General features: G+C 47.4%; 2 protein-coding genes and 1 long non-coding RNA gene across 7 annotated transcripts in view; 2 read left to right on the top strand and 1 right to left on the bottom strand.

The window, feature by feature from the left end:
- The window catches only part of NUTF2 (nuclear transport factor 2), a 57,474-nt gene extending 49,296 nt beyond the window's left edge, over window positions 1-8,178 (top strand). For all 3 annotated transcript variants that reach the window (XM_030581682.1, XM_030581681.1, XM_030581683.1), the window contains exon 5: window positions 7,647-8,178. In XM_030581682.1, the coding sequence (XP_030437542.1) occupies window positions 7,647-7,760 (114 nt within the window). In that variant the 3' untranslated portion in view covers window positions 7,761-8,178. The remainder of the gene's footprint in view (window positions 1-7,646) is intronic.
- Window positions 8,179-8,273: 95 nt separating this feature from the next.
- On the bottom strand, window positions 8,274-17,071 carry LOC115660347. Its single transcript, XR_004002805.1, has 3 exons — window positions 16,987-17,071; window positions 12,066-13,313; window positions 8,274-8,435 (listed from the first exon to the last, which is right to left on the bottom strand). It is a non-coding gene; the product is annotated as an uncharacterized LOC115660347 (long non-coding RNA).
- Window positions 17,072-17,093: 22 nt separating this feature from the next.
- The window catches only part of EDC4 (enhancer of mRNA decapping 4), a 62,957-nt gene continuing 54,004 nt past the window's right edge, over window positions 17,094-26,046 (top strand). The window contains exons 1-5 of one of the 3 annotated variants that reach the window (XM_030581680.1): window positions 17,155-17,236; window positions 21,094-21,152; window positions 23,293-23,449; window positions 24,681-24,792; window positions 25,914-26,013. In XM_030581680.1, coding sequence (XP_030437540.1) covers window positions 21,095-21,152; window positions 23,293-23,449; window positions 24,681-24,792; window positions 25,914-26,013 — 427 coding nt within the window. In that variant the 5' untranslated portion in view covers window positions 17,155-17,236; window position 21,094. Of the gene's footprint in view, window positions 17,237-21,093; window positions 21,153-23,292; window positions 23,450-24,680; window positions 24,793-25,913; window positions 26,014-26,046 lie in introns of all 3 variants that reach the window. The other 2 variants (XM_030581678.1, XM_030581679.1) reach the window with 2 other exon arrangements.

Here is a 26,046-nt window from a genome sequence, read left to right on the forward strand (position 1 = left end):
AATAGTCTTTGTAAACTGTTAGGTTTCTGGTTCTGCAGTAGGATGGACCTCACCATGGACAATGCAGTCTAGGACCTATCACATACACCACTTTTTGATGCTATAGATTGGGGTAATCAATTATTTTTTGTCAAGGTCCACATTTCTTGGTCAAGGTATTTTCGAAGTGCAGATTCCAGAGAAAATAATACAAAACCAATAATGATGATAATAAGTAAATAAAAAGATGTCACGGTCAGTTCAAAAGCATCTGGCTGTCCGGATTTGGCCATGGGCTGCCTATTGACTACCCCTGCCATAGATCCTACTTATCTTTAACTTCTTTATCCTCCTATGAAAAGTACAACTTGGCAAGTCAAGGCAAAGTGTTGCAGGGATCACGGGACAGTGCATGTGGTTATTGGACAGATATACACTGCTCATATATACAAAGCATTTGCCAGCTGTCTGTCACCACGTGGTGTAGCATGGGATCATTTTTTTCCCCTTATCTGTGAAGTGAGTCAAACCATTAATGTAGCTTGTAGCAAAGGGTCTGCACCTTTCCTTCATTTCTGTTTGTGTTGGGTACAGAAGCAGGAGGCAGACAGCTTAGTCTTCAGACTTACACTCCTATGTTTAAATGTGCCTGGTTTAGTATTCTGGGCTCATCTTGGCACCAGATGTTACAGCTGGACCCACGGTCTGAATGGACACAGTGACGACTGGCCTTGGCTTCTGCCTTGTATGTGCTGCGTGTCACTGGAATTCCATTTGCCTCTGCTTAGCATGAAGGAAAATCCTCATCAGTGCGTGTTACACTGAAGCTTAGCAAACTGAGTCTCCTAGTAAAAGAGACGCATAAAATATCCATTTTCCTGTCCATCAGGTTAGCTGTCAAATGTGGACATCAGACTTATGAATACACACACATCTGAAACTGATGCACTGTAATATCCTTGTGTTAGTCTTGAAAAATAGACAGTTATCTGGATTTAATATAGTGGCGTTATTGATACTCAGATCTTACCAAAACAGCAGTAACAAGCCAGAGAGCTGCAAGCGTCCAGTTATTTAGATGTAACCTTTAACTTCTGAAAAACATTTAGCTCCTAAACAGCACTGATCCGTAGATCTCAAAGCATCCTACAGAGAGGAAAAATATCATGCTTTTCACTTTACAGAGGGAGAAGCTGAAGCACAGAATAGAAGTGACTTTGCTAAAATCATAGAACAGATCAGTGACAGAGCCAGCAAAAGAACCCAGTTCTCCTGACTCTTAATCTAGTACACATAGGACCATAATGCCAAATACTTAGAAGCACCATGGAGATTAGTGCAAAAATTTCCAAACCCGTTATTGGATTTTAAACTCTCATTGCTTTGTGCAGGCATTTGCTAGTAAACATTCCAAAACACAGACTGCACTGAAGTAGCCTGAGTGAGGCACAAAGCATTTGAAATGTCAGGAAGGGCAAAAGGAAAGATGTTTGCTACATGCTGACTAAAAAAGCAGACACGCTTGCTGTGGGTTTTGGGTGGGCTCTTCAGATGTGTCCAGATGACCTAGGAACACAGTTTCCAAGTAATGTCAGTGGGACTTGTGCTCCTAACTACCTTAGGCATGCTTCAAAATCTCATCCTTCAGACCCCAAACCTCCATTTTGTTGAACACGTTATCCGATGAGTGCTTTAGAAAAGTAATAAGATGTTCCACTTTCTGTCCATGTGCTTCTGAGGCTGTCCTTTAATAGACCTACCCTCATATCCTTAGATCTTGTTGAATACGAGACAGTGACAGTCTCATTGAATACGTGACAGAGGAGGATGGACCAGCAAAGTGTTCTGTAAGAACTGTGGAATCTTCATCTTTGGAGATATTTAAGAGTAGGTTAGATAAATGTCTATCAGGGATGGTCTAGATAGTATTTGGTCCTGCCATGAGGGCAGGGGACTGGACTCGATGACCACTCGAGGTCCCTTCCAGTTCTAGAATCTATGAATCTATAAGAATGCTTTTTGCTTCCCATTCTCAAGGGAGAGTGCGCCACTGTGAGAAGGATTGTGTGATGGGTCTCTAGATTCTTAGTGTACATCAGTCACGCTTTCATTGGCAAAAAACTTCTTAAACAGATATTAAACTAGCCTCTCAAAACTCATCTGGGGGCAGTGGTGGTTTTTAGTAATCGCGATGGTCAGGATGAGCAAGCAGATTTTGTAGCTGGGCTAGTATTTTGTCATTAGTTTACACATCCGGAATTAGTGTGGGAAAGATAAACTAAATTCTCCCATGTATCCTAATTTTGTTTCCATCACTTCTTGCTGCTTCTCCCTTCCCTGATGAGCATTTGTTTGTTCAGACAGGAAGAGGAGACAGCGTTTGAGGCCCATAGTTTCTACCTGCTTCAGCCAAATCCAGCAATGACTGTGGCACCCCGTGTTCTTGGAACTTGTTTCTGTCTAGTTACATGTCTTTTTTTTCTCCTGCTCAGGCAGACGATGACCAAGTTCTAGGTTTCCACCAAACCTTTTTGTTGAAAAGTTTTCAAGGTGCTTGGGTGTGCACCAATGAAGTCTTCAGGCTAGCCCTGCACAACGTTTAACCTCTGCCCTCTCTCCATCTCTGGTGGTCTTCACCCTCCTTCCTGAGTAAGGCATGCTCTCTGCTTGCTCTTACACCTTGATTGATCTTGTAGTGTCTGAGTAGCATGGCTGTTGCTTGTGCATTTTCAAAGCAATATGTGGTTCTCCAAATGCTCCTTTATGGGGTGTGGTTTTAGAAGTGATTACTACAGAATTAATTTAGAATAATTAATTCTGTATGTAAAGTGTCCAATTGAAAAAGGGAATATGCAGCTTGTATCACTTGAAAAACCTGGATGTTTGTGATGCATGGTAAACACTTAAGAGCATTGTTTGAAACTTGCCAGATAAGACATGAAAATATGAAACAACCTGTGACATTAAGGCTATGTCTATACTAGCATTTTTGTCAGTAGAACTTTTGTCAGTCAGGAGTGTGAAAAAAACACACCTCTGACCAATGTAAGTTTTACTGACTGCGCTGTCCACACCGGTGCTTTTATGTCAGCAGGAGAGCATCTCATAGAATCATAGAATATCAGGGTTGGAAGGGACCTCAGGAGGTCATCTAGTCCAACCCCCTGCTCAGAGTAGGACCAATCCCCAGACAGATTTTTACCCCAGTTCCCTAAATGGCCCCCTCAAGGACTGAACTCACAACCCTGGGTTTAGCAGGCCAATGCTCAAACCACTGAGCTATCCCTCCCCCTGCTTGCCAACATAGCTACTGCCGCTCGTTGGGAGTGGATTAATTATGCCAGCGGCAGAGCGCCCTCCCCATTGCATAGAGCAGCTACACAGGAGACCTTACAAAGGTGCAGCTGCAGCAGTACTGTTGTGCCACTGTAAGGTAAGTAGTGTAAACGTAGCTTTAATTCTTTGCCATGAGATCAGAGATACATTCCAGAACAGTAATTGGGTGCCAGAGCTAAGCTGTAAAATAGGCATGGTGGCCAAAACCAAAGATAAATGTCTGTCTGTATACAAGAAGCATATGAAGCAGACGGGATGAAGTGGAATGCCTGGCAGTGGAAGAGGAGCCTGACCTGAATGGTATTACTGAAACATGGTTGGTCTCCAAAAATCAGTGGGCTACTGTGATACATAGTAACCAGCTAAAAAGGAAGGGCAGATTAGTCTGCAGTGCTGGTGCGAGTGGTACAGTACCTTGAGAGCCCCTGGAACATATGCAGAGGTGGTGGGAGTAGAACTATAGCTAAGGAGACTCCCTAAAACATGAGACAGAATTTGAGTGAAGAGGCCCATTCAGTCAAGTCTGCAGAGATGCAAATGCCAAGTTATACAAATATGCTGCTAGAGTTTTGTACTAATGGCCTCTGTGTACAATGTGGAGGCAACAACAATCAAATAAAAGAGTAATAATGGGTGACTTCATTCTATAACCTGGTCAACAAGCTAATGGAATGTTAGGAACCATTAGGAAAGGGATAGATAATAAGACAGAAAATACTATAATGCCACTATATAAAATCAGTGCTACACTGACACCTGGAATACTGCACATAGTTCTGGTCGTCCCATCTCAAAAAAAAAAAAAATTAGAAATGGAAAAAGTACAGAGAAGGGCAACAGAAATGATTAAGGGAACAGCTTCCATATGAGGAGAGATTAAAAAGACTGGCACCCTTCAGTTTTGGAAAAGAGATTACCAAAACCATGAAAGGTGTGGAGAAAGTGAATAAAGAAGTGTTATTTACCCCTTCACGTAATACACGAACCAGGGTCTCCCAATGAAATTAATAGGTAGCAGATTTAAAACAAACAAAATGAAGCACTTCACACAACATACAGTCAGCCTGGGGATATTGTGAAGGCCAAAACTATGACAGGGTTCAAAAAAGAATTAGATAAGTTGCGAGACTGGACAACAAGATGGCTCACTTGATGATTTTCCTGTTCTTTCATTCCCTTTGTGACATTCACCACTGTTGGAAGATCGGATACTGGGCTAGATGGACCATTGGTCTGACCCATATGGCTGTTCCTATGGTCAGTCTGGTCAGCAAAGGTTTAAAGAAGCAATTTACATTTTTTGAAAAAGCTAGTTGTGAAGGAGTTGATCAGAGTTCTGGTTGAACCATTTAAATAATAGTGACTGCAGTGTAACTATGCTCAACATCCTCAAAGAGAAAAGGTACCAAAATCCATCATAGTGACACTTCCCTTTGGAAAGAGGAATCACAAAAAGAGAAACTAGTCCAACCCTGCTGTTAAAATCCATGGCTTAGCATGGAGGTAGCATGCAGCCACTAATAAAGGCACAACAGACTAAACAAGGGAAGCCGGAAGGCAAGCAAAAGAGTGTGCTTAAATGGCTGTTGATGGCTCTGGTAAGAAGCAATCCCAGCTAAACAGTATCCATCAGGAAACGGAAACCGAGCCCAAATTAAGCCAATAAACAAGCTCTTATCAGTGATGGAATTTACCGCTTACTGTGTAATCACTTAGCTTCATTCATAGCCCTTTGTGAGGTTCTCTGCCAAAGCCATAGGGAACGATCAAAGAACATTGGAAGGCATGCATTTTAAACAGTTAAAGAAATACTCTATGTACTGAACACAACAGATCTGCGGAACTCTTTGCCACAAAATATCAAGCACTAGCAAGAGTTTAGGATTCATAAAAGGTTTAGATATTTGTATGAATTATGAGAAAATCCATAGTTATATTTGATAGGTTAAATCTAGGAGTGATAAATCCTCTTGTTTAAGGGCATAAACCAATCTCTAAATGAGGTGAGATGCTTCCCAGAAGGGCGGATTATTCTATTATTGCAGGCTTTTAGCATTTTCCTCTGCAACGTCTGGTGCTGGCCATTGTCAGAGGCAGAATAATGGGACTAGCTGGACCATTGGTCTAATCTGGTTTGGCAGTTTCTGTGTTCACACTGTGCTGATGCCATGAAGTTTCTATTCAGAACTTCAGAGCTACTACAGTGCTGTGCCTAGTGGAATTCCGTTTAGATTTACTTGCTTATTGATGCTCAAAATGAAGAGAATAGAAAATACTTGATTTACTATTGAGTTGCAGACCTGCCAGAGCAATTTAATCTGATGCTCTTGATCCATGGGTATTGGTTGGGGAAGATGCAGACTCTTAAAACATGAAGAATGGAGCAGCGGTGTCAACTTTTGTTTATGGAAGCTCTAAAATATATCTATAAACCAGTGGTTCTCAAACTTTTTTTACTGGTGATCCCATTCAAATAGCAAGCCTCTGAGTGTGACCCCCCTCCCATAAATTAAAAACATTTTTTAATATATTTAACACCACTGTAAATGTTGGAGGCAAAGTGGGGTTTGGGGTGGAGGCTGACAGCTCATGACCCCCTGAGGGGTCCCAACCACCGTTTGAGAACCCTGGCTATAAACCTGTGCAGAAGAGATGAAAATCACTTGTATGAGGCCGCAGAATGTTCCATCTCTTGTAAGATGGGAATCGATTCTTAGGGAACCATTTGGCCTCTCTGGTTAAAGCTGTATTACGTCACTTTCTGAAGAATACTTGCATGTTTCTGTTCCAGAGATATCTCATACTAACAAACACACAGTTCTTAAAGCATGTGGTATGGGCTTTGAGTTGGACAGTCTAGTTTGGTTCTTCACTTGGCCCTGAGTTGGGTCTTGGGTCACCTTGAAGTGACCCCTCAACCTGGTCAGGAGCAGTGCTGCTGAAGACAGGTATACATGACTGCAAGACTTAGCCAAAGTTCTTGAAGTTTTGGTGGGCAGAGCATTATGTGTGTAGGCTGAGCATAGTGCCTTCCAAACTAACAGTTACTGATTATTTATAACCTGGCATTAAATACCCCAAATCTGGGTTTTTGAAACATTTTAGTGTAAACCACATCTTATAGAGATCCTCATGGATACTTAACACCTCATTTGTCATCTCAGGACATCCCATGGCAAGTCCAGCAATTGCTTACATGGGAAAGCAGGACCGCCCGGGAGGGGGCCAAGTGGGACAGTTTGCCCCAGTCCCCGCAGGGGTCCCGCAAGCCGCTCCAGGTTTTTGGTGGCACTTCGGTGGTGGGCCCTTCACTCGCTCCGGGTCTTCGGCGACGGGTCCTTCAATGCAGCGGAAGACTTGGAGCGAGTGAAGGACCCACCACTGAAGTGCTGCCGAAGCCTCGGAGTGCCGCCCGGTGAGTACAAGCACCGCTGCAAGCGGCAGAAGAAAAAAAGAAAAAAGCCACGATCGGCGGCAGCTCTACCACTGCTGTGTCGTAATTCGGCGGCAGGTCCTTCCCTCCAAGAGGGACGTGCCGTAGAATTGCCACCGAAGACCCGGCCCTGCCCCAGGCCCCCTGAATCCTCTGGACGGCCCTGTGGGAAAGTAACATTATGATGGTACTTCACATATTTAGCTTTTCTTAATGTAGACTAGCAACTGAAAACAAAGAGAAGAGTTAGTAACTTGTAACCAGTCAGTTCTGTGTGGTCCACCCTCTAGAACCTTCTCCCTAAACCACCATGGTGCTACATCTTTAGGCCATGTTACTGCTGCTGACTTCCATGGAAACTCCCTTCTGAGGCCAGCGCCCGGCATGGCAGTTACATCACAAACTAACTTCTTACCAGATTGTGGTTTATTTTAACATAATGCATTACTTCGTTGACTTTCATATGGCTTTTTTACACTTAACCAAATGACTATTTCCATTTGTTACTGGGCTGTTCTTTTGGGGCAAGAATAAATAGAACTGCTGAAACCACCAGTTTGTGTGAGTGCATTTGCATCTTTATCTGTAAGAGGCAAGTGCTGCTGTAACCATAATAAATCTGTGCTAAAGCTCCAGTGGCTTTAGAGAAACTCTGGCTTTAGGTAAGCTGCACTGAGGAACTCCTACATCACTGAATTAAAAATATGGTGTGAACATCTAAGAGGAGAAATCCCTGGCTATCTTAAAGCTGAATGGTATTGTTGGGAGGTGTAAAGTACACTGTAGAGCATGACATCACTGGCATCAGCTGGTGAATCTTATTTCCATGTGTGTTTGAATATATTTGGCATAGTGAAGATCTTTTTAAAATCTTTTTTTTTTTCCCCTCTCTCCATAGGCTGACGAAGATCCTATCATAGGATTCCACCAGATATTTATATTAAAGAACATCAGTGATGCCTGGGTTTGCACCAATGACATGTTCAGGCTAGCACTGCACAACTACGGCTGAGCTGGTACCCCCAAGGCACCTGTGCTTTCTCTTTCTCCTCTCCTTTACTGATATATTCACACTCACGGAACATTCCAAATATCATACACAAACCTGCAACACTGCAGTGAGCGAGCAAGCAAGATCCATGACCTGCCCTTCTGCCAAGTTTACGTTGTGTCACTAGATGAGTTTCTTGTGCATGATGTTTGGAAGTTAGACTTAGCTGCATTTGACAAGAAAAATGTGTGTTGTACCAGCATGCCTTGGAAAGAATCCATAATGCAAAAGGTGGTGTCTTTATGTACTGACCACTTGCTCTAGTAACCCAAAGAAACGAAAGGAAAGAACAGCAGCCTGTACAGCCCAGATACTGATTTGTTCAGATGTCTCAATGCTACATTATACAAAAATAAAACCATGAGATTTTCTTAACAGCTTAAATTGTTTTAATGACTCGGATGTTGAGTGCATAACCATAAAGTCTTAGTCAGTTCTTTGGATTTCCTGTGTCTACCTGGCTGAGCAAACACTAACAAACCTGAAAACCCACCTAACTCTTTAGTTTTAACTGTACACTCCCATCACGTCTCCTCCAGCTGAACATCGGTCCAAATATGCCTTGGCCATCGATCTCTTCCTCTCTCCTTCCCCCTTCAGCAGGGTGGAGGTTTGCGGCTCATATTTTCATGTGCTCTGTAAAGAGTCAGACATCAGATGTTTAAGCTTTTTCTTAGTCTTTATTTTATGGAGAACAGACAGAAGGTAATGCACAAAGTTGACAATCACGGTGATATGCATTAGTTACATGTCTGTCATAACACTTGCTATGGTGTCAATCATCAGTAAGTCCTTCCAGCTAAATAGGCCAACCATATTTCCTCTGTGTTCTACTGCTCTGGGAAATGTAGCCTCCAGCTTTCTGAATAGCCTGTAGAACTTTTTTTTTTCTGTGTCCCCCTCTTCACAAAATTGCATTTAATTCCAATGTCCTAGTCAAGTCCCCACTCTAGTAACTACGTTCAGCCTCTAAACTTCCCCTGTGGTTTGAATTGGGTATGCATTCAAAGTCTGTTCTAAACCAGTATGTAGTGTTCTTGTTATGCAGTCAGCTGCTGCATGCCACCTCAGAGGGGGCCGCATTTCATTGGGGAAGGGATTCCTGTATTCAAGTATTTCTAGATTTTTCATAGTAAAAGATGCCACATTAAATAGATTGCATCATTCACGTCACTTACGGCTGAATAACCTGATGGGTCCAGATTTTCAAAAGTGCACAGAACTCAGCTGCTCCTATTGTGACACTTATTCCAAGACAGCTCAGTACCCAGTGTGCTCAGCTCTCTTGAAAATCTGGTCACGTATTTTGGTCCCTAAATGGGAGTTGAGCTCTCCTGAAAACAGTCCTTGGGCTCTCTCATTGATGTGCTAACCACACTGTCTTTGTTCCACTCTAACTTGCTGTTCACCTCAATTTTAAATTGGCAACTAGGAATAGAAGTAGCAGACTGTTAATTTCCTATTACTGCTTTTCTGCTCTAGAAATAGCATCACAGTGTTCTGTTAATCCTGTAATAGAAGGATTAGTCCTTAGCAGAAAGACTCTTATATACAAAAGGGCCATTCTTCATAGTCCAGGGCTACTGCTATCAAGCAAAGCTATTGCTTTTTGATCTCAGGATAGGAATCCCTCCCCTCTGCTATTAGACCCATCTTCTTCCAGTCCATTCTCAAATCAGAAAGAGAAAGGAGGCTGACTCTAATAGAGTTGACTCTAATCGAATCTGTTCTGCAGAAAGATCCTGCCCACTAAACCCAGAGACCCCTCAGCATCCAACTCTATAACTTGCTCCTGCAAGTTAGCTACTTACTAGGCTAAAGGAATGATGCTTCCTATCAATCTTAGTCTGACCGTTATTTCACAAACTTACTCTTACTCTTAACAGACCTGAAATTCAGAGAAGGGAGCAATCAGCTGCTCGAGGACGTTTCTTGCCTATTTAACTTCTTGCATAGCAACAAGTTTCTTCCCCTTGGTAGTTTAACCCTGGCTTCCTATCTAGAGAAGACACAAGTGCCAGTTCTACTTCCTGTAGAAGCCAATGCTATGTAAAATGTTTCTGGGAGGCCGCAGCTCATTCATTGTGCCCAGGATAAGGGGGAAGACACTTGCTGTCTCTTAGTTACTACTTCAGCCCAAGGACTGCTTTAAAGAACCCATTTATTCCATCATAAACTGTTGCATGGAAGCTCCTACACTGCTGCCCATATCTCACTGCAAGTGTTGGAGTGAATTCTGAAATAGCCATGTACAAATGTAGGGGGACTGCCTGGAGGGAGGAGAGGGGATGTTGCTGCCCCTCTTAACTACTCTAGGTGGGGAGAAGGATACATTCTATAAACCCAAGATTCTCTTTCCAAAAAGTCTGTCTTGCCCTGCCCCCCCGGATGAGACTTTTGGGATCCTCTAATGGTACCATACTTAGCTGGAATGTTATGTTGGCCTTAATATTAGAAGAGTTAATAGCCATATTAAAAAGATGCCTTAAGAAAATTCCCCAGATGTGATTCTTACAGACAACCCATCTTGTCCTTATGGAACATCACATGTCGACTAGAAGGTGGGAAAAGGAAAAGCATCTTCCTTGTCCCTAAGAAGGGAATGACTGGCTTCTGTTCACACTGAATCACTTGTTTTGAACATCTGCCTCCAACCTTGGAATAACTGGCTTTTATAGTTTAAGAATCTTCCCCTTGGTGGCACATATGTACTGCAGTTGTAGCTGCCTTGGACAGCTATCTAGAATTGTCTTGGCTGAAGAAAATGGATTCTAACCCTAACTCAAAATGGAGGGGAAGAATTTCTAAGCTAGTCTGCACCATAAACTTTAAACATCTTCAGTTGTGTGCAATAAGCAGTGTTCAACCACCTAGGTCTGTATTCGCTATTATGCCAGAGCTGCTGTCTTGTGAATGGTCTGGAAGACCATTGTGCTGCTCACTACAGAAACGGTGACGTCTTTATCTCTTGATGCTCTAATGTTGCTCCAAATGTGACCCACCTTGGAATACCTCTGGGTCGTGAGTTTTCTGTCCACTAGATGAAAATGTGCCACCAGCAGTTATCTGGCTTATCAGAAGAAAATGGAAAAAACCTGCTCCAGTCATTGAATGGCACAGACCTTACAAAATGCTTCGTGGCAGGAAATCTATGTACTTACAGAGGAAAACGTCTTTAAAATTGTAAGGTGCAGCCTATGTACAGCAATAGCCTTGTGGGTCAATTTAAGTCAGGTGAAAAGGTATGTGGAGTAAGACGATACATTCAGTATATGCTCTATTGTATGATGATGGCTTGTTGTGATTGTACCTGTGACTAATGTGTTAATAAAGGTTTTCTTTAACAAATGTTGCTTGCTTAGGCTCAAGCCAAGAAACCAGAGACTAGATTATGGCTGGGTCCTAACACTGGAAAAGCTAGACCGGGGAAGAGTTGAGAACAGCTCAGCTTTACTGGAGCATTCCTGCCATTAGGTGTGAAATATTTCAACCTACCAACTCAACTGCTAGAGGGGATGCAAACGTCCTCGCCGCTCAAACCAGTGCACTGCTGGCAAGCTGAGTTTATTGGTTATGATGCTTAGCCCACTCTTAAGGGAAGTTTAGACTCCTCACCACAATGACATCTTACAGGCTGAAGCTCTTGTTACCAAAGATCTTGGATCTCCCTAACTGTGTTAGATGTGACTTCTCCTCCCGAATCCTATTTGCAGTGACAAGCAGCTGCTTTCAGACTACATTGTCTGTGTGAGCTTCCTCCAAAGGACAGTGTTCCATTATTTCTCACATCTACCAGCTTTCACATGCCACCTTAACAGTGATGGATCTTACAATTGGGGAAGGGGTCTTGTTAATCTGTGCTCAGTTGACAATTGTTCAGCCACAGACTCACATTATCCAATCTCCAGTTGGTCCCAAAAGAGTGACTAGAATTGAGGCTGCCTTCGGTGTGACAGTGCAGCCAAAGTGCAATGCCATAACCTTGGGTTTAGGATGAAGGTTGCTGTCTGGTCCCATCATGGACAGGGAGAGGGAGCTTACTTGGGAAAGCACTAAGCTGTGCTCTGCTTTGGTTGGCTGACAGGAGCCCCACGCTGACCTCGTGAAGAATTTATTTGACTTTGACCCAAGGAAAGCTTTTCGCTCCTTCGTCTAAAGATAGTGTATTTGGGTGAAACACAGCGTCTCTGGCAATGGTCATAGCCAAGGGAAAGTTTGAAGTAACATGATTCCCCGCAGCATTTTTTCTTAAAAAAAAGCTCAAACCTCTCTAAACTAGTGAAGCAGTCTGTTCTTCGCTGACCTTTCACCTCACCATTACGCCTTATTTGTACTGATCTGCGCCACCGTACTTGTGTGTGGTTCTATAGCCATCCTTTACCTCCTTCACCCCCAGACTGCTGCACGGTTGTTGAACACGGGCCCTGAGAAGCACAGTCTAAATAGAATGCTTTTCCTCCTCCAAGAGCAAATCAGACCCCTCCAAGCCAGGTTGTTGTCATGAATTTCAGGCCCCGTGTCTTCCTTAGCCTGATCTGTCAAAATGAAGAGCACTTAACTGCTTCTGGGTGGCTCAAGGATACCCAGGTAAGTGAAGATTTGCACCATTGTTGCCTTCCCTGTTCTTTATAGCAGTTTCCCAGTCGGAAAGAGATTGGAGTAGTGCGTGTACCTGAGACCACCATATTCCCTGCTAGCCCAGTGCAAGGAAGAAGGGGCCTGTTTGGGTCTGAAAGTAGCTTTATTACCTAAGTCCAGGCACCCAAGCTTTAGCGTGAGGGAGCGATAAAAGTTTATGCTTGTGCCTGGAAAGGATCTAAAAGTGGTGGAAGCTGTTAGAGGCAGAGGCTCCACTGCTTCTGTTTAACTGGGAGGGGGCAGCCCATTATAGCAAGAGGAAAAGATGGTTTAAGTGTCACTCATCCTGCTCCCTTTGCTTTTCTTTGAGAAAATTGCCCCGTTTCCTTCCATTCCTAGTGCAGAAGGAGTCTCCTAGTGTCTTCCTGGCCCCTAAACAGAGCCCCGGGCCACATATCTGCCACAGGAAGACAGGAGCTGCGACAGTGCTTGTCCTTGAAGCTGCTTCCGGAGCTCTCCAACAGGATTCACCCTGTGCCTCCTTGGTGCATCTCTCTTGGTCCACAGCACACTTGCTTCTGTTCCCTGGGAATCATCAATCTGCCTGTCCTACTTCCTCCCAGCACCAAATTCACAGCTTTCCTACTGTGGCCCCTGCTGGAGTTACCACAGTAATGTTCTCAAATGACAGAGGGGAGAGGGAGCTGCAGAGGTGACTGTAAATAACTCTGAACTTTATCTGCTCCTCATTCTCCAGCAACACAGCCTGGCTCGCACAATAACATACCACTCTTTCCACACTCTACTTGCTTTCCATCTGCTGGCAACTGAAGAGAGCAGAGTTAGGGGCTGTGGAGGTGGTATTTGGAAGAGGTAGTGGAATGTGCCCAACCACAGGCAAAAGGCTTTTCCTTTCAGAGCAGTGGCTCAGTTTGCCTAGATTAGGAAGACAGAACAAGGTTAGGGTGGGGCTAACACACGTGTTAGGTGGCCTTTCCTTTTTCTTAGTGAAGCTGCAAATTAACACTTTTTACCTTGATTTAGCTAATCTAGGTGAACCTTGACCAGTGAAATCAAGACAAAAGGTGTTAAGATGGGTCTGCAGCCGAGAATTTCTCATAGTTAGGTCAAGGTAAAAAACATGGTGGCTAACCCTGAGACCTCTCTCTTTAGTTCAGCCAACTCCTATAGATATGTCTACACTGCGATAAAAAACCTGTGGCTGCCCAGGTCAATGGATTTGGGCTCACTTGGCTCGTCCTGCAGGGCTATAACATTGCAGTGTAGACATTTGGGCTTGGACTGAAGCTTATGCTCTTAGTCCCCAGGGAGTGGGGAGAGTGCCAGAGTGCAGGTTCCACTTAGTTTTAGAATCAGAGAATATCAGGGTTGGAAGGGACCTCAGGAGGTCATCTAGTCCCATCCCCTGCTCAAAGCAGGACCTAATCCCCAACTAAATCATCCCAACCATGGCTTTGTCAATCAAGCCTGACTTAAAAAACCTCTAAGGAAGGAGATTCCACCACCTCCCGAAGTAACCCATTCCAGTGCTTCACCACCCTCCTAGTGAAAACCTAAACCTCTTCCACTGTAACTTGAGACCATCTCCTTGTTCTGTCATCAGGTACCACTGAGAACAGTCTAGATCCATCCTCTTTGGAACCCCTTCAGGTAGTTGAAAGCAGCTATCAAATCCCTCCTCATTCTTCTCTTCTGCAGACTAAACAATCCCAGTTCCCTCAGCCTCTCCTCATAAGTCATGTGCTCCAGCCCCCTACTCATTTTGGCCCAATCTTCTAATTTGTCTAGGTCCCTCTGTATCTTATTCCTACCCTCCAGCATATCTACCACTCCTCCCAGTTTAGTGTCATCTGCAAACTTGCTGAGAGTGCAGTCCACGCCATCCTCCAGATCATTAATGAAGATATTGAACAAAATCAGCCCCAGGACTGACCCTTGGGGCACTCCGCTTGAAACCGGCTGCCAACTAGATATGGAGCCATTGATCACTACCCACTGAGCCCGACGATCTAGCCGGCTTTCTATCCACCTTACAGTCCATTCATCCAGTCCATACTTCTTTAACTTGCTGACAAGAATACTGCGGGAGACCGTATCTAAAGCTTTGCTAAAGTCAAGGAATAACACATCCACTGCTTTCCCCTCATCAACAGAGCCAGTTATCTCCTCATAGAAGGCAATTAGGTTAGTCAGGCATGACTTGCCCTTGGTGAATCCATGCTGACTGTTCCTGAACACTCCCACTCCTCAAAGTGCTTCAGAATTGATTCCTTGAGGCCCTGCTCCATGATTTTTCCAGGGACTGAGGTGAGCCTGACTGGACTGTAGTTCCCCGGATGATCCTCCTTCCCTTTTTTAAAGATGGGCACTACATTAGCCTTTTTCCTGTAGTCCGAGACCTCACCCGATAGCCATGAGTTTTCAAAGATAATGGCCAATGGCTCTGCAATCACATCCGCCAACTCCTTTAGTACCCTCGGATGCAGTGCACCCGGCCACATGGACTTGTGCTCATTCAGCTTTTCTAAATGGTCCTGAACCATTTCTTTCTTCAGAGGGCTGGTCACCTCCTCCCCATACCGTGCTGCCCAATGCAGTAGTCTGGGAGCTGACCTTGTTGGTGAAGACAGAGGTGAAAAAAGCATTGAGTACATTAGCTTTTTCCACCTCCTCTGTCACTAGGTTGCCTCCCTCATTCAGTAAGAGGCCCACACTTTCCCTGACCACCTTCTTGTTGCTAACATACCTGTAGAAACCCTTCTTCTTACTCTTAACTTCCCTTGCTAGCTGCAACTCCAAGTGTGATTTGGCCTTCCTGATGTCACTCCTGCATGCCTGAGCAATATTTTTATTCTCCTCCCTGGTCATTTGTCCAATCTTCAACTTCTTGTAAGCTTCTTTTTTGTGTTTAAGATCAGCAAGGATTTCACTGTTAAGCCAAGCTGGTTGTCTACCATATTAACTATTCTTTCTACACATCGGGATGGTTTGTTCCTGCAACTTCAATAAGGATTCTTAAAAATACAGCCAGCGCTCCTGGACTCCTTTCCCCTTCATGTTATTCTCCCAGGGGATCCTGCCCATCAGTTCCCTGAGGGTGTCAGTCTGCTTTTCTGAAGTTCAGGGTCTGTATTCTGCTTCTCTCCTTTTTTCCTTATGTCAGGATCCTGAACTTGACCATCTCATGGTCACTGCCTCCCAGGTTCCCAACCACTTTTGCTTCCCCTACTAATTCTTCCCTGTTTGTGAGCAGCAGGTCGAGAAGAGCTCTGCCCCTAGCTGGTTCCTCCAGCACTTGCACCAGGAAATTGTCCCCTACACTTTCCAAAAGCTTCCTGGATTGTCTGTGCACCGCTGTATTGCTCTCCCAGCAGATCTCAGGGTGATTAAAGTCTCCCATGAGAACCAGGGCCTGTGATCTAGTAACTTCTGTTAGTTGCCTGAAGATAGCCTTGTCCAACTCATCCCCCTGGTCTGGTGGTCGATAGCAGATTCCCACTAAGACATCACTCTTGTTGCTCACAGTTCTAAACTTAATCCAGAGATTTTCAGGTTTTTCTGCAGTTTCATATTGGAGCTCTGAGCAGTCACACTGCTCTCTTACATACAATGCAACTGGCCCAACACACGCATTTTCGCCCGTGCCTGACCTTCCTGAACAGTTTATATCCATCCATAACAGTACTCCAGTCCTGTGTCTGATTGCACCAAGGCTCTGTTATTCCAATCACATTCCTTGACTGTGCCAACACTTCCAGTTCTCCCTGCTTCTTTCCCAGGCTTCTTGCATTTGTGTATAGGCACTTAAGATAACTTGCTGATTGTCCTGCTTTCTCAGTGTGAGGCAAGAGTCCTCCCCTCTTGCGCTCTCCTGCTTCCTCCTGGTATCCTATTTCCCTCAGGGCTTTGGTCTGGTCCCTGTGAACCTATCTTAAAACCCTGCAACCTGAGTCAGCTGCCCTAGGTCCCCCTGTGAGTTAGCTGCACAGGTGACCCCTCAGAAGCAAGGAAATGATGCCAACTTTCTCTTTGAGGTGGTAGCAAAATCTCCACAAGGGTCTCAGGTGCTGCCTCTGCTGGTCCCTAGGACCCTCGACCTTGATTGGGCAGAGACAATTCAGGCAATACCCCCTACCCCACAACAACAGCCCCAAGCCCACCCCAGCTAACAATCCCCCCCCCACAACAACAGCCCCAAGCCCACCCCGGCTAACAATCCCCCCCTCCCCATAACAACAGCCCCAAACCCAGCCTGGCTAACAATCCCCCCCACCGCCCCATAACATTCCCCTCGCCCCGCCCCATAACAACAGCCCCAAACCCAGCCTGGCTAACAATCCCCCCACCCCACCGCCCCATAGCAATCCCCTCGCCCCGCCCTGGCTAACAATCCCCCCCACCGCCCCATAACATTCCCCTCGCCCCGCCCCATAACAACAGCCCCAAACCCAGCCTGGCTAACAATTCCCCCACCCCATAGCAATCCCCTCGCCCCGCCCCGCCCCGGCTAACAATCCCTCCCCCCGCCCCATAATAGCCCGCCCCGCCCCCCAGCAATACCTACTGACAGACACACACACACACACACCAGGCTCCGAGGCCGGCAGCCGCCGGCCGGGGGGCCGGAATCTCGCCCACGGCCTCTGGTTCGATCGGAACGTGACCGGGGCTGGATTCCGGGGGCCGCTGTGGTGGCGGACCGGAAGCGGAAGTGGAGTCGGCGGATCGGACCGGACTCGGGAGCGGAGCGGGGAGCGGGCCCATGGCCTCTGCCAGCATCGACATCGAGGACGCGACCCAGCACCTGAGGGACATCCTCAAGCTGGACCGGCCGGCAGGTGAGGGCCCGAGAACGTCCCGCCCGGCTGCTCCCGCCTCTCGCCCGTGTCCCGCGGGGGCCGCGCCCTCCCTGCCCGCTTTTGTCCCGTGGGGTGCCCCCCCCGTTCTGCCCCCCGACCCTGTCCCCGCTGGGGACGCGCCCTCCCTGTGCCCCCCCCGTTCTGCCCCCCGACCCTGTCCCCGCTGGGGACGCGCCCTCCCTGTGTGCCCCCCCCGACCCTGTCCCCGCTGGGGCCGCGTCCTCCCTGCCCGCTTCTGTCCCGTGGGGCGCCCCCCCGCCCGTGTCCCCGCTGGGGCCGTGCCCTCCCTGTGTGCGTGTGTCCCGGTGGGGCGCCCCCCCGTGCTCCCCTCCGCTCATGTCCCCGCTGGGGCCGCGCCCTCCCTGCCCGCTTCTGTCCCGTGGGGCGCCCCCCCCCCGCCCGTGTCCCCGCTGGGGCCGTGCCCTCCCTGTGTGCGTGTGTCCCGGTGGGGCGCCCCCCCGTGCTCCCCTCCGCTCATGTCCCCGTTGGGGCCGCGCCCTCCCTGCCCGCTTCTGTCCTGTGGGGTGCCCCCCCGTGCCCGTGGCCCTGCTGGGGCCGCACCCTCCCTGTGCGCCCCCCGTCCCTGTCCCCGCTGGGGCCGCGCCCTCCCTGCCCGCGTGTGTCCCGTGGGGCGCCCCCCCTGTTCGCCCACCCGTGTCCCCGCTGGGTGCGCGCCCCACCCAGCTGCCCGCTCGCCCCCCTCCTCCCCTGCGGTGTCCCCACTATGAATTCCTCTTTTCTGCTCTTCCTCCAGTCCCCGAGCTGTGCCCGTGGCACTGGACTCTGCTCCCCCAGCAGTGTCGCTGTTGTGTGCTGCGATGTGTGGGAGTCACTCTGCAGCTATCCTGGGCCAGAAGCCGAGGGGTGGCAGGGGGGAGCCGGGCTGCTGCAGGGGCCAGGCGAGGTGGGGGAGCTCTTACCTCTTGGGAAAAGGGCAACACTGGTGGAAGAGGAGCTGGGTGGAAATTTAGTTTCCCCCCAACACAGTTTTTTTGTTGACTCTGCTTCCCTAATCTCACCTGCTTGTTCCTAGTGTGGGAGAAGACATTAGATCTTTTTCTTCCCGTGTCAGTTTGGCCATGTCACCCCTCTTTCTGAGTTGCTCCACTGGCTTCCTCTTCTCCATTACATCAAATGTAAGCTGCTTGTCTTCAGTCTTGAGGCCATTCACAGTCAATCCCCACCCTACCAGTCATCTCTCAGTCAGTATCAAGCTGTCAATGCTCACCTCAGACACCCGTAATGCCAGCCTCCATTGTGCATGTGTTACATTTTCAGACACCTTCATGCTTTTTCCCATGCAGCCCCTCATCCTTAAGTGGTGCTTCCTGTAAACATCCATAGAGCTACCTTGTTATCCTCCTTAACACTTCTTAGTCACAAGGGCTACAGAGAACTTGGCAGCGGCTAAACTAATGATGTGCTGAAAACATTGTTTCTCATACTGACCAATATTGTCTCATGTATTGTATCACCTGTTGTGTCTCATCTTATACTGCATTTGTAAGCTTCTTGGGGAAGGGGCTATCTTATTCTTCTGTGCGTTGCACAGTTGGGTCCTGGCAGATGATGAAGGCTTCTAGATGCTACAGTAATAAGATCCTAGTAATTAATAGGATCTTAAATGTAACTCTGCAATTGCCGGAGCAGCAAAGCGCAAACGATTTCTAGCAGCACAGCTGAACTGTGCCAAAATGTTCTCTTGCTATGTTGGAGCAGCCACACTGTACTCTGGGAGATGGCTCTGATGTGCCTTGGGTAGTATCTGGTGTCATGGCATTGAGGATGGGCTCACCCTTGGGTTCCTGACCTGCACTGCTCCACTCCTGGGGTGCCAAAGCATGGCCACAGAGTGCTCATTTCCCCCAGCATACAATGTGCCATCTTGATCCATGCAGAAGCCAGGGTTTCTGTGACCCTTGGCTCCATACTAACAAGGAGGTTGCCTTCAGTCTGCCTGCCTAAGGCCCTGGACTCCTGCTCAGTTGCCAACGTGGGTCTTGGCTGGGTAAAGTGTGGGTGTGTGTTGACGCACTTGCTGTGTGTTAGGAGAGGCCACTGGAGCTGCCTTTGCAGCAACTGATGTGCTCGCAGCAGAGCCCTGTTGGAGCTGAGCTCCTCACGGGTCTCCATGTGTTCCTTTGGCAGCTGTGAAAAAGGCTTTGCATAGTGGAAGTGCAGGTGCTGCCACCCACGGTAGTGACTCTGCATCCTGCTGGGTTTCTTAACAGTTTGAAACTTAAAATCTGTGAGTGAAACTGAGGAGCTGGTTCAGCTTAATCCCACCAGCTCCTCAGCCTCTCCAGCTACGTTCTCTCTTCATTCTTCTGTGGGTATGTAAGTGAAGAGGGATGATTTGGTAAATGGTTGGTAGCAGCTTCTGTTTTCGAATAGTCAGCTACCAGACAGGGCTTTCCTGTGACTGTGACACCCCTAACTGCCTAAGAGAGGACGTATGGGATAGATTCTAACCTCCACATCTAATTGCAGTGCGGACAGTTGTATGAAGGTTGTAGTAGACACACAACCGTGGTCTGAATGAATAGACAATCCTGCTGGACTCGATCTCTGCACAACACTTCCATTTAGTGGTATAGTGGTACTGCCCTCCTGATTTGTGCAGAGATGCTTCCTATTTCAGCTAGCCTGGTATGATCCAGAGTTTGCTTCTTAACCTCTACCCCTGGGCTGTAGAATCCTCTGCTGATTCATTCTCCTACTGTCCTCTCTAGTGATACGGGTGCTTGAGCTCCATCTCTTTGCTGTAGTGAGCGGGCAAGTGGAGGTTGTCTGGAGGTGGAAGGGTGAGCAAGAGACTATAGAGCTCAGATTTAAGGTTGGCTTGAGCTTCTTAACTGAGGCCTTGTGTACACTAAAGGGAAAAGTCAATCTAAGCTATGCAATTTGAGTTACGTGAATAGCATAATTCAAATCAACATAGCTTAGCTCTACTTACCGTGGGGTCTACACTATCCGTCGTCAATGGGAGACACTCTCCCCTTGATGCCCCTTACTCTTCTCAGTTAGGTGTAGGAAAGGAGTAAAGGGTGAGCGATTAGCAGTCAATTTTAGTGGGTCTTCACTAGACCCACTAAATCGACCACCGATACATTGATCGCTTCAGCTTCAAGTGTAGACAGGCCCTGAGAACTTCCTAGCTTATTTGTTTTTCCTTGCCACCCTTAAAGGTTTTGCTGTTGCAATTGTTTGAGAGTTTTTCTTACCAGTGTGATAATTTAGTTGGATTAGTAACCTACAGAAACTCTGCAACAGAGCTACCTTGAGAATGAATAACCTCCCATGTTCTGGAATGGTAAGTGTTATCCCTTCTGATCCAAAAGTAATCCTCTGCAGCTGTCTCCACAGCCTGTTTTCTGTGAGGTATCAGCAACTTTCAGTAGGCCAACATTGCTCCATCAGCAACTCCGATGTCACTCATTTCTATACCTTCCCAGCTCAGCCACAGATGGTTGGGTCACGCTGGTAGCTGCTGCCTTGCCTTTGGGAGTGCTGTCTCTTCTCACCATCTCCTAGCCTGACTTGGTAGTCCTGGGAATCTCTTGCCCGATGCGTGCCCACTGCTGTTAATGGTGCCAATGTGTTAATTAGTAGAGCTTTTGCTAGAGAGCTGGGCAGCATTCCTTGAATCCTCATCCAAACCGCTGCTGGCAGGAGACAGCACGCCAGCCCCATCACCCTGTTCAAATGACTGACTTAGTGTGACACTCTATTTCATACAAACCAGTGTTCCCTTGCGTGGGGCAGCAGGAACAGTCCTGTGCGAGGAGGTGAGCCTAACACCCGGCTTATGATCAGCTGCTTTCCTTTCTCTGCAGGATGGTGGTGAATGTGCCTGTCTCGTGCTTTCTCCTTGAAGCCATGAGGAAGGACAGAGGTAGTTCAGAATAACTCTTGTTCCTGTTGATGTGGTTGTTAGTGACCCTGTTCCCCCCCACATATGTCTGAGTGTACTGCCCCTGCAATGCAGTTGGCTCAGGCTAGGAGTGAGGTGCAAGGGACTAAATGTGATCCTGAACGCCGATGTGCGGCAGTCGGTCATTGTGCCAGCCAGCCAGGCCCCCATTGCTATATGATGCTCTTTCTCTCTTCCCCCAGCATTGCATTTTTCTGGCACCAGCAGCAAAGGTGCATGTGAACCTCCACTATCTCCGGGCATAGAGAGAGCAGAGAATTTACCTCCTTTATAGTATCTCTTGCCACAGCAGATCACAGCTGTGCTGCACAGAGCATTTTTCTGCAGGGGCAACAAGGAAGGGCAGAATGAAACCAGCTAGGATTGCATCAGTTTCATGGTGCTGCTGGACAAATCACAATAGATGCAGTCCTGACCCTATGGTACGGAGTGCAGTGCATTCTGTGGCCTGGAGTCTCTGTATAGAGGATGAGTGTAGCTGCCATCTGCTCCATGTCATGCTGATTAGTTTGGCCCCTGGGCTTCTCCTGAGGGGCCCAGACATCCCCACACTGTGATAATGCAGCCTTGCATGCCTGTTTCTGGGATGTTGAATGTGCAATCTCTGATTCAGCTCCTCTTGTTACATGAAAGCATTCTTTTAAATAAACCTGGAGAATGAATTCTAGTCACAATTACTTCTGCTGGCAGCAGCATTAGCTGCATTCCCTGATATATTAAAGCAATTAACCATCCTGTTTGGTAACTGGAAAGTTTGTCTTGCTTTCTGAGGACGTGCTGTTTGTGGATGGAGTTATATTTGGGTTCATTACCTTTGCCAATAACAAAGGAGCATTAACCTGTGGTTGCAGGAGCAGCCATTTCACAACAAGACCATTGCAGCAGTTGTTGCCAGGGCAACAATAAACCAGGTTTCAGTTTTCTGGTTCAGTGAAAATTTCACACAGCTGTAATAAAGAAAAGTTTGCTGAGGCAAGTGACTGTCAAGTGGCAAGGCACAGTGCCAGGTGCTTTTGGTGCTCATTCATTTCTGCTTGGGATTGTTAACCCTTAGCCCTACTTACTTGAGTAACTTTGACATGGAAATGTGTCCCTGACATTGCTGGCCTTCTGAAGGCCTCCAGCAGGCCTGGTGACTGGCTGTTACAAAGTGGGGTGGAGTTCCTCTGATTGAAAGGCAACATGTTCCAGGCCAGGCATACAAAGTTAAGGCCATATACATGCCTTGATTCAAAACAGAGCACCTGCTCATAACAGAGGGAGGTTTGCACAAAGGGTCGGGGTGCAGTACGAGCCTTCTGCGCCTGGTAAACTCGGGAGATATCATAGGTACTTGGAGGCCAACTGCTATTTCTGCTGCTTGTGTTGGCAGTTGTACATGGGATTAGCTGATGTGGATGCAACAGCTGCAGAAGTTATCGGCACGTACTAGGTGCATGGTTGCGAACCCACATTATTTGATGATCTCTCTTTTAGTTTCATTAGGCTTCAGTCCCTTGCCAGTTGAGATGAATGTGGTAGCTCACATCTGTTGTTTCAGGCTGCCTGCAGACTCAGGAATTTATCACACATCAGTTACTTGGGTCATTTTTGGAAGGCTTCCTCTGCAGCCATAATGACTAGAGACCTGTTTTTCAATGTGATGCTGGCTGAATGGCTTGAGCTGGCTGCATTTGGTCCACAGGCAGGCATTCGACACCACTGCTGTGTTGGGCATTCGGTAACTTGAGTTTGATGGATTTCTTGGTTATGTCCATTGACTTCTCCTTTTTGTTTACTGAGAAGATTTATCCTGATGGGAGAAGAGCTAAAGGACCTCTACACCAGTGTGTGGCACATGTTCTCTTGGAACATGGTGTTCTCTCCTGCTGAGTCAGCACACCCCAGCAGGTAGGGCAGCGGCACCTGATGTAGGGTATTTCACACTGCTACTCCAGTGGGGTAGCCATGTTAGTCTGGATCTGTAAAAAGCAACAGTGAGTCCTGTGGCACCTTAAAGATTAACAGATGTATTGGAGCATAAGCTTTCATGGGTGAATACCCACTTCGTCAGATGCATGCTACTTCTGGATAAAATATTGCGCATGTTGTTTTCATTTAGGTTCAGTGAATGAAAACCAGAGGCCACCCAACTCGTTCAACGGGGACTTGAATGGACTGCTGGTGCCAGACCCCGTTGCAGCTGGAGATGGAGCTCCCTTGGCTAAGCCAATGCTCCGAACTGTTCCTCTGGGAACGCTGCAGGAGAAGCAAGTCATGTAAGTGTTCCCAGGGAGGGTGGAGGCTGAGCACAGGGCATCGATAAGGGGAAGCTCAGTCTGAACTTGGTTCTGAGGAGAGTGGACAAACCTGGTTCTTAGCTGTGAAAATGAGGTTGAGGTTGTGAGCAATTCAGCAGCCAATCCTGTCCCTTCGGATGACCTGGGTCCATGTTTTTACTGGTCAGTGGGGAAAGGAGGAGTTCTGATGCTGAGTAATTCTGATGACAGGCCTGGAGCAGTAGGGCCTGCTGCATAGCAGGAATGAGGAGCATTGGTAGAGCTGTGTGGGGGAAGAAGGAGCAGGGTGTGCCGCATGTTAGGATTAAGGAGCATCAGCAGAGCGCTGTGATGAGTTCAAGACTTGTGTGGTGGGGATGCCGGGGATCAGCCATCTGCACTGGCAAAGGCATAGATGGAAACTTGCCCATATATGGAGACTTCAGCTACCTCATGCCCTCTGTCATTTGCATTATTAACTCTGAATTTTTCAGGCTCTGCCTTCAGGTATCATGCAGCAGAAGAACAGGTCAAGTGACTACCTGACTCTCCACTAAATAAGAGAATAGTTAGGTGTATCTGTGAACATACACAGATGTGTGTTAATTAGATAGAAGGGCATGTCCGTGCATAGTGGATCCAAGGCTATTTCTCCAAACTATGAGTGACACACGAAGTGCTCCTAGGAGCAACCCATTTGTTTGTCTACACGCTCTAGTTCCCTGCCTCCTGCATTGACTCCTCAGCATTAGGCTTTCTCGCCTGACAAGCTTACAGTTTGCGTTTCTGAAGACCAGCTGTTGCCAAGTGCCTTGTTTCGGAGCTGTTGCTGGGGAATTGCCTAGTAGCATGTTTCACTGCCAGGGTTAGTTGCTTGGTTGGCATTGGGCCAGCTGCATCTCAGAGGTATTTGGAGTGTGGCCCAAAGTAGCTCAGAGTAAATCTATCATTTGGAACAGGAGAATGGGTAACTTGGCTTTGAGAGAACTCTCTGGGGGACTTGAAGGAGGAGCAAGCCAGGCCTCTGTGCTTCATTCTGCCAAAGAGCAATCTTTTACATGAATGAATGGCCCTCTTTGGTACTGGTCTTCAACATGCACCCTGGAAGCTGCCCAGAAGTCTCTCTGAGTTATGGATTAAAATGGCTACCAGCAATACCTATGCTGGGTTCCCCTCTCACGGTCCCAGAGAGGCCGGGTGTGTGAGCTGAGCTCTTTATTTCTCTTAAAAGCTGCCTTTCTGGAGATGACAGTTCCACCTGCGTGGTGATATCGGCAAAAGACGTGGAGATTGTGGCCAGCAGTGACTCTAGCATCACCAGTAAGGCCAGAGGGAGCAACAAGGTAAAGGGGAGGGTTTCTCTAACCTATGTACCTCATCCCCGCAGTATCTGTGCACCCTCCATGGAGTGACAGACAGAAATGCCTCTCTTTCTGCCTGGCTTGGAGGAAGGTAACAGCTTGCTTGGTTATAGAGGTGATTGAAGAACTTACTAAAGGAAGCTGAGTCAGATGAGGTTTGCATGTAACCCTGACTGTGCTGGGACCTGTGCTCCTGTGTTTCTCTTGCAGGACTTAGTTCTATAGTCAAGGGCTAGCTGAAGTGCCCTTTCCTGCACTCACAAGCCTTTACCTGTTGGCCAGTGGTTTCCTTGGTCCAGTGAAATGTAGCTGCTGTGGGAGGTCACAGACGGAGAAGTTGCCTCTTGGATAGCTAGGGCCACTTCCAAGGAGGCCTTTGATTGAACTCTGTGCTGAGGGCAGAGCACCAGCATTTATTTGTGGCCAACTGTGTTGCTCAGCAGAAGCTTTGCATTGCTCAGAGCTTTTCCAGAACATGTGGCTTCATGCCTAGCTATGAGCTGCAGTGATGGAGCATGTGAGTCCCCTTGACCACCTCCAGTGTGACAGGATGGGATGGAATCTGCCAGGCAATCTCACATGGAAGTGGGTGTGTTTGCTGCTGTGACTCTCCTAGTCCCTCTTAGTTCTTTGCTTTGTACCTCCTGCAAGGATGGCACTTACCAAGTTGGGCCAGGCCCCTGTGTGAGCCCTTCCCGGATCCCCAAGAAGGGAATCCTGAAGCCACGGTGAAGCTGCTCTCACCCCGAGGACTGAATGGTGCCTTTATCCCAAACACCCTTTCTGCTGACTTTTAAGTGGGATCCCAGACTTGGCCTCAATCCCTGTGCTAGCATCTTTCCACACTAGAGAATCGTAGTGGCAGTTGCCCCAGTGCAAACAGCATTCCTCCCTGCAGGAGCAGGGATGCTTCATCAGCTTCACTAGCAGTCTCTTCCTATACGCAGGGCTGTAGTGCGCCTGCTTCGCTCTGAAATCCCACTGTGGAATAGCCGACTGCCAGCCAGAGCATTACCCTTCTCTTTTGTTTGGTGGCTTTATTGCAGGTATTCCTGTTTCTTTCACTTTTCCTTAGCTGCTCTTTATTTCTTTCCTCCATCTAGGTAAAAATACAGCCAGTAGCCAGGTATGACTGGGAGCAGAAATACTACTATGGCAACCTGATAGCTGTATCAAACTCCTACCTGGCATATGCCATTAGAGGTGAGGACCAGTTCCTGCTGCTTTGTGTGTGTG

The sequence above is a fragment of the Gopherus evgoodei genome, chromosome 12 (assembly GCF_007399415.2).
Source record: "Gopherus evgoodei ecotype Sinaloan lineage chromosome 12, rGopEvg1_v1.p, whole genome shotgun sequence".
Classification (NCBI taxonomy): Eukaryota; Metazoa; Chordata; order Testudines; family Testudinidae; genus Gopherus; species Gopherus evgoodei.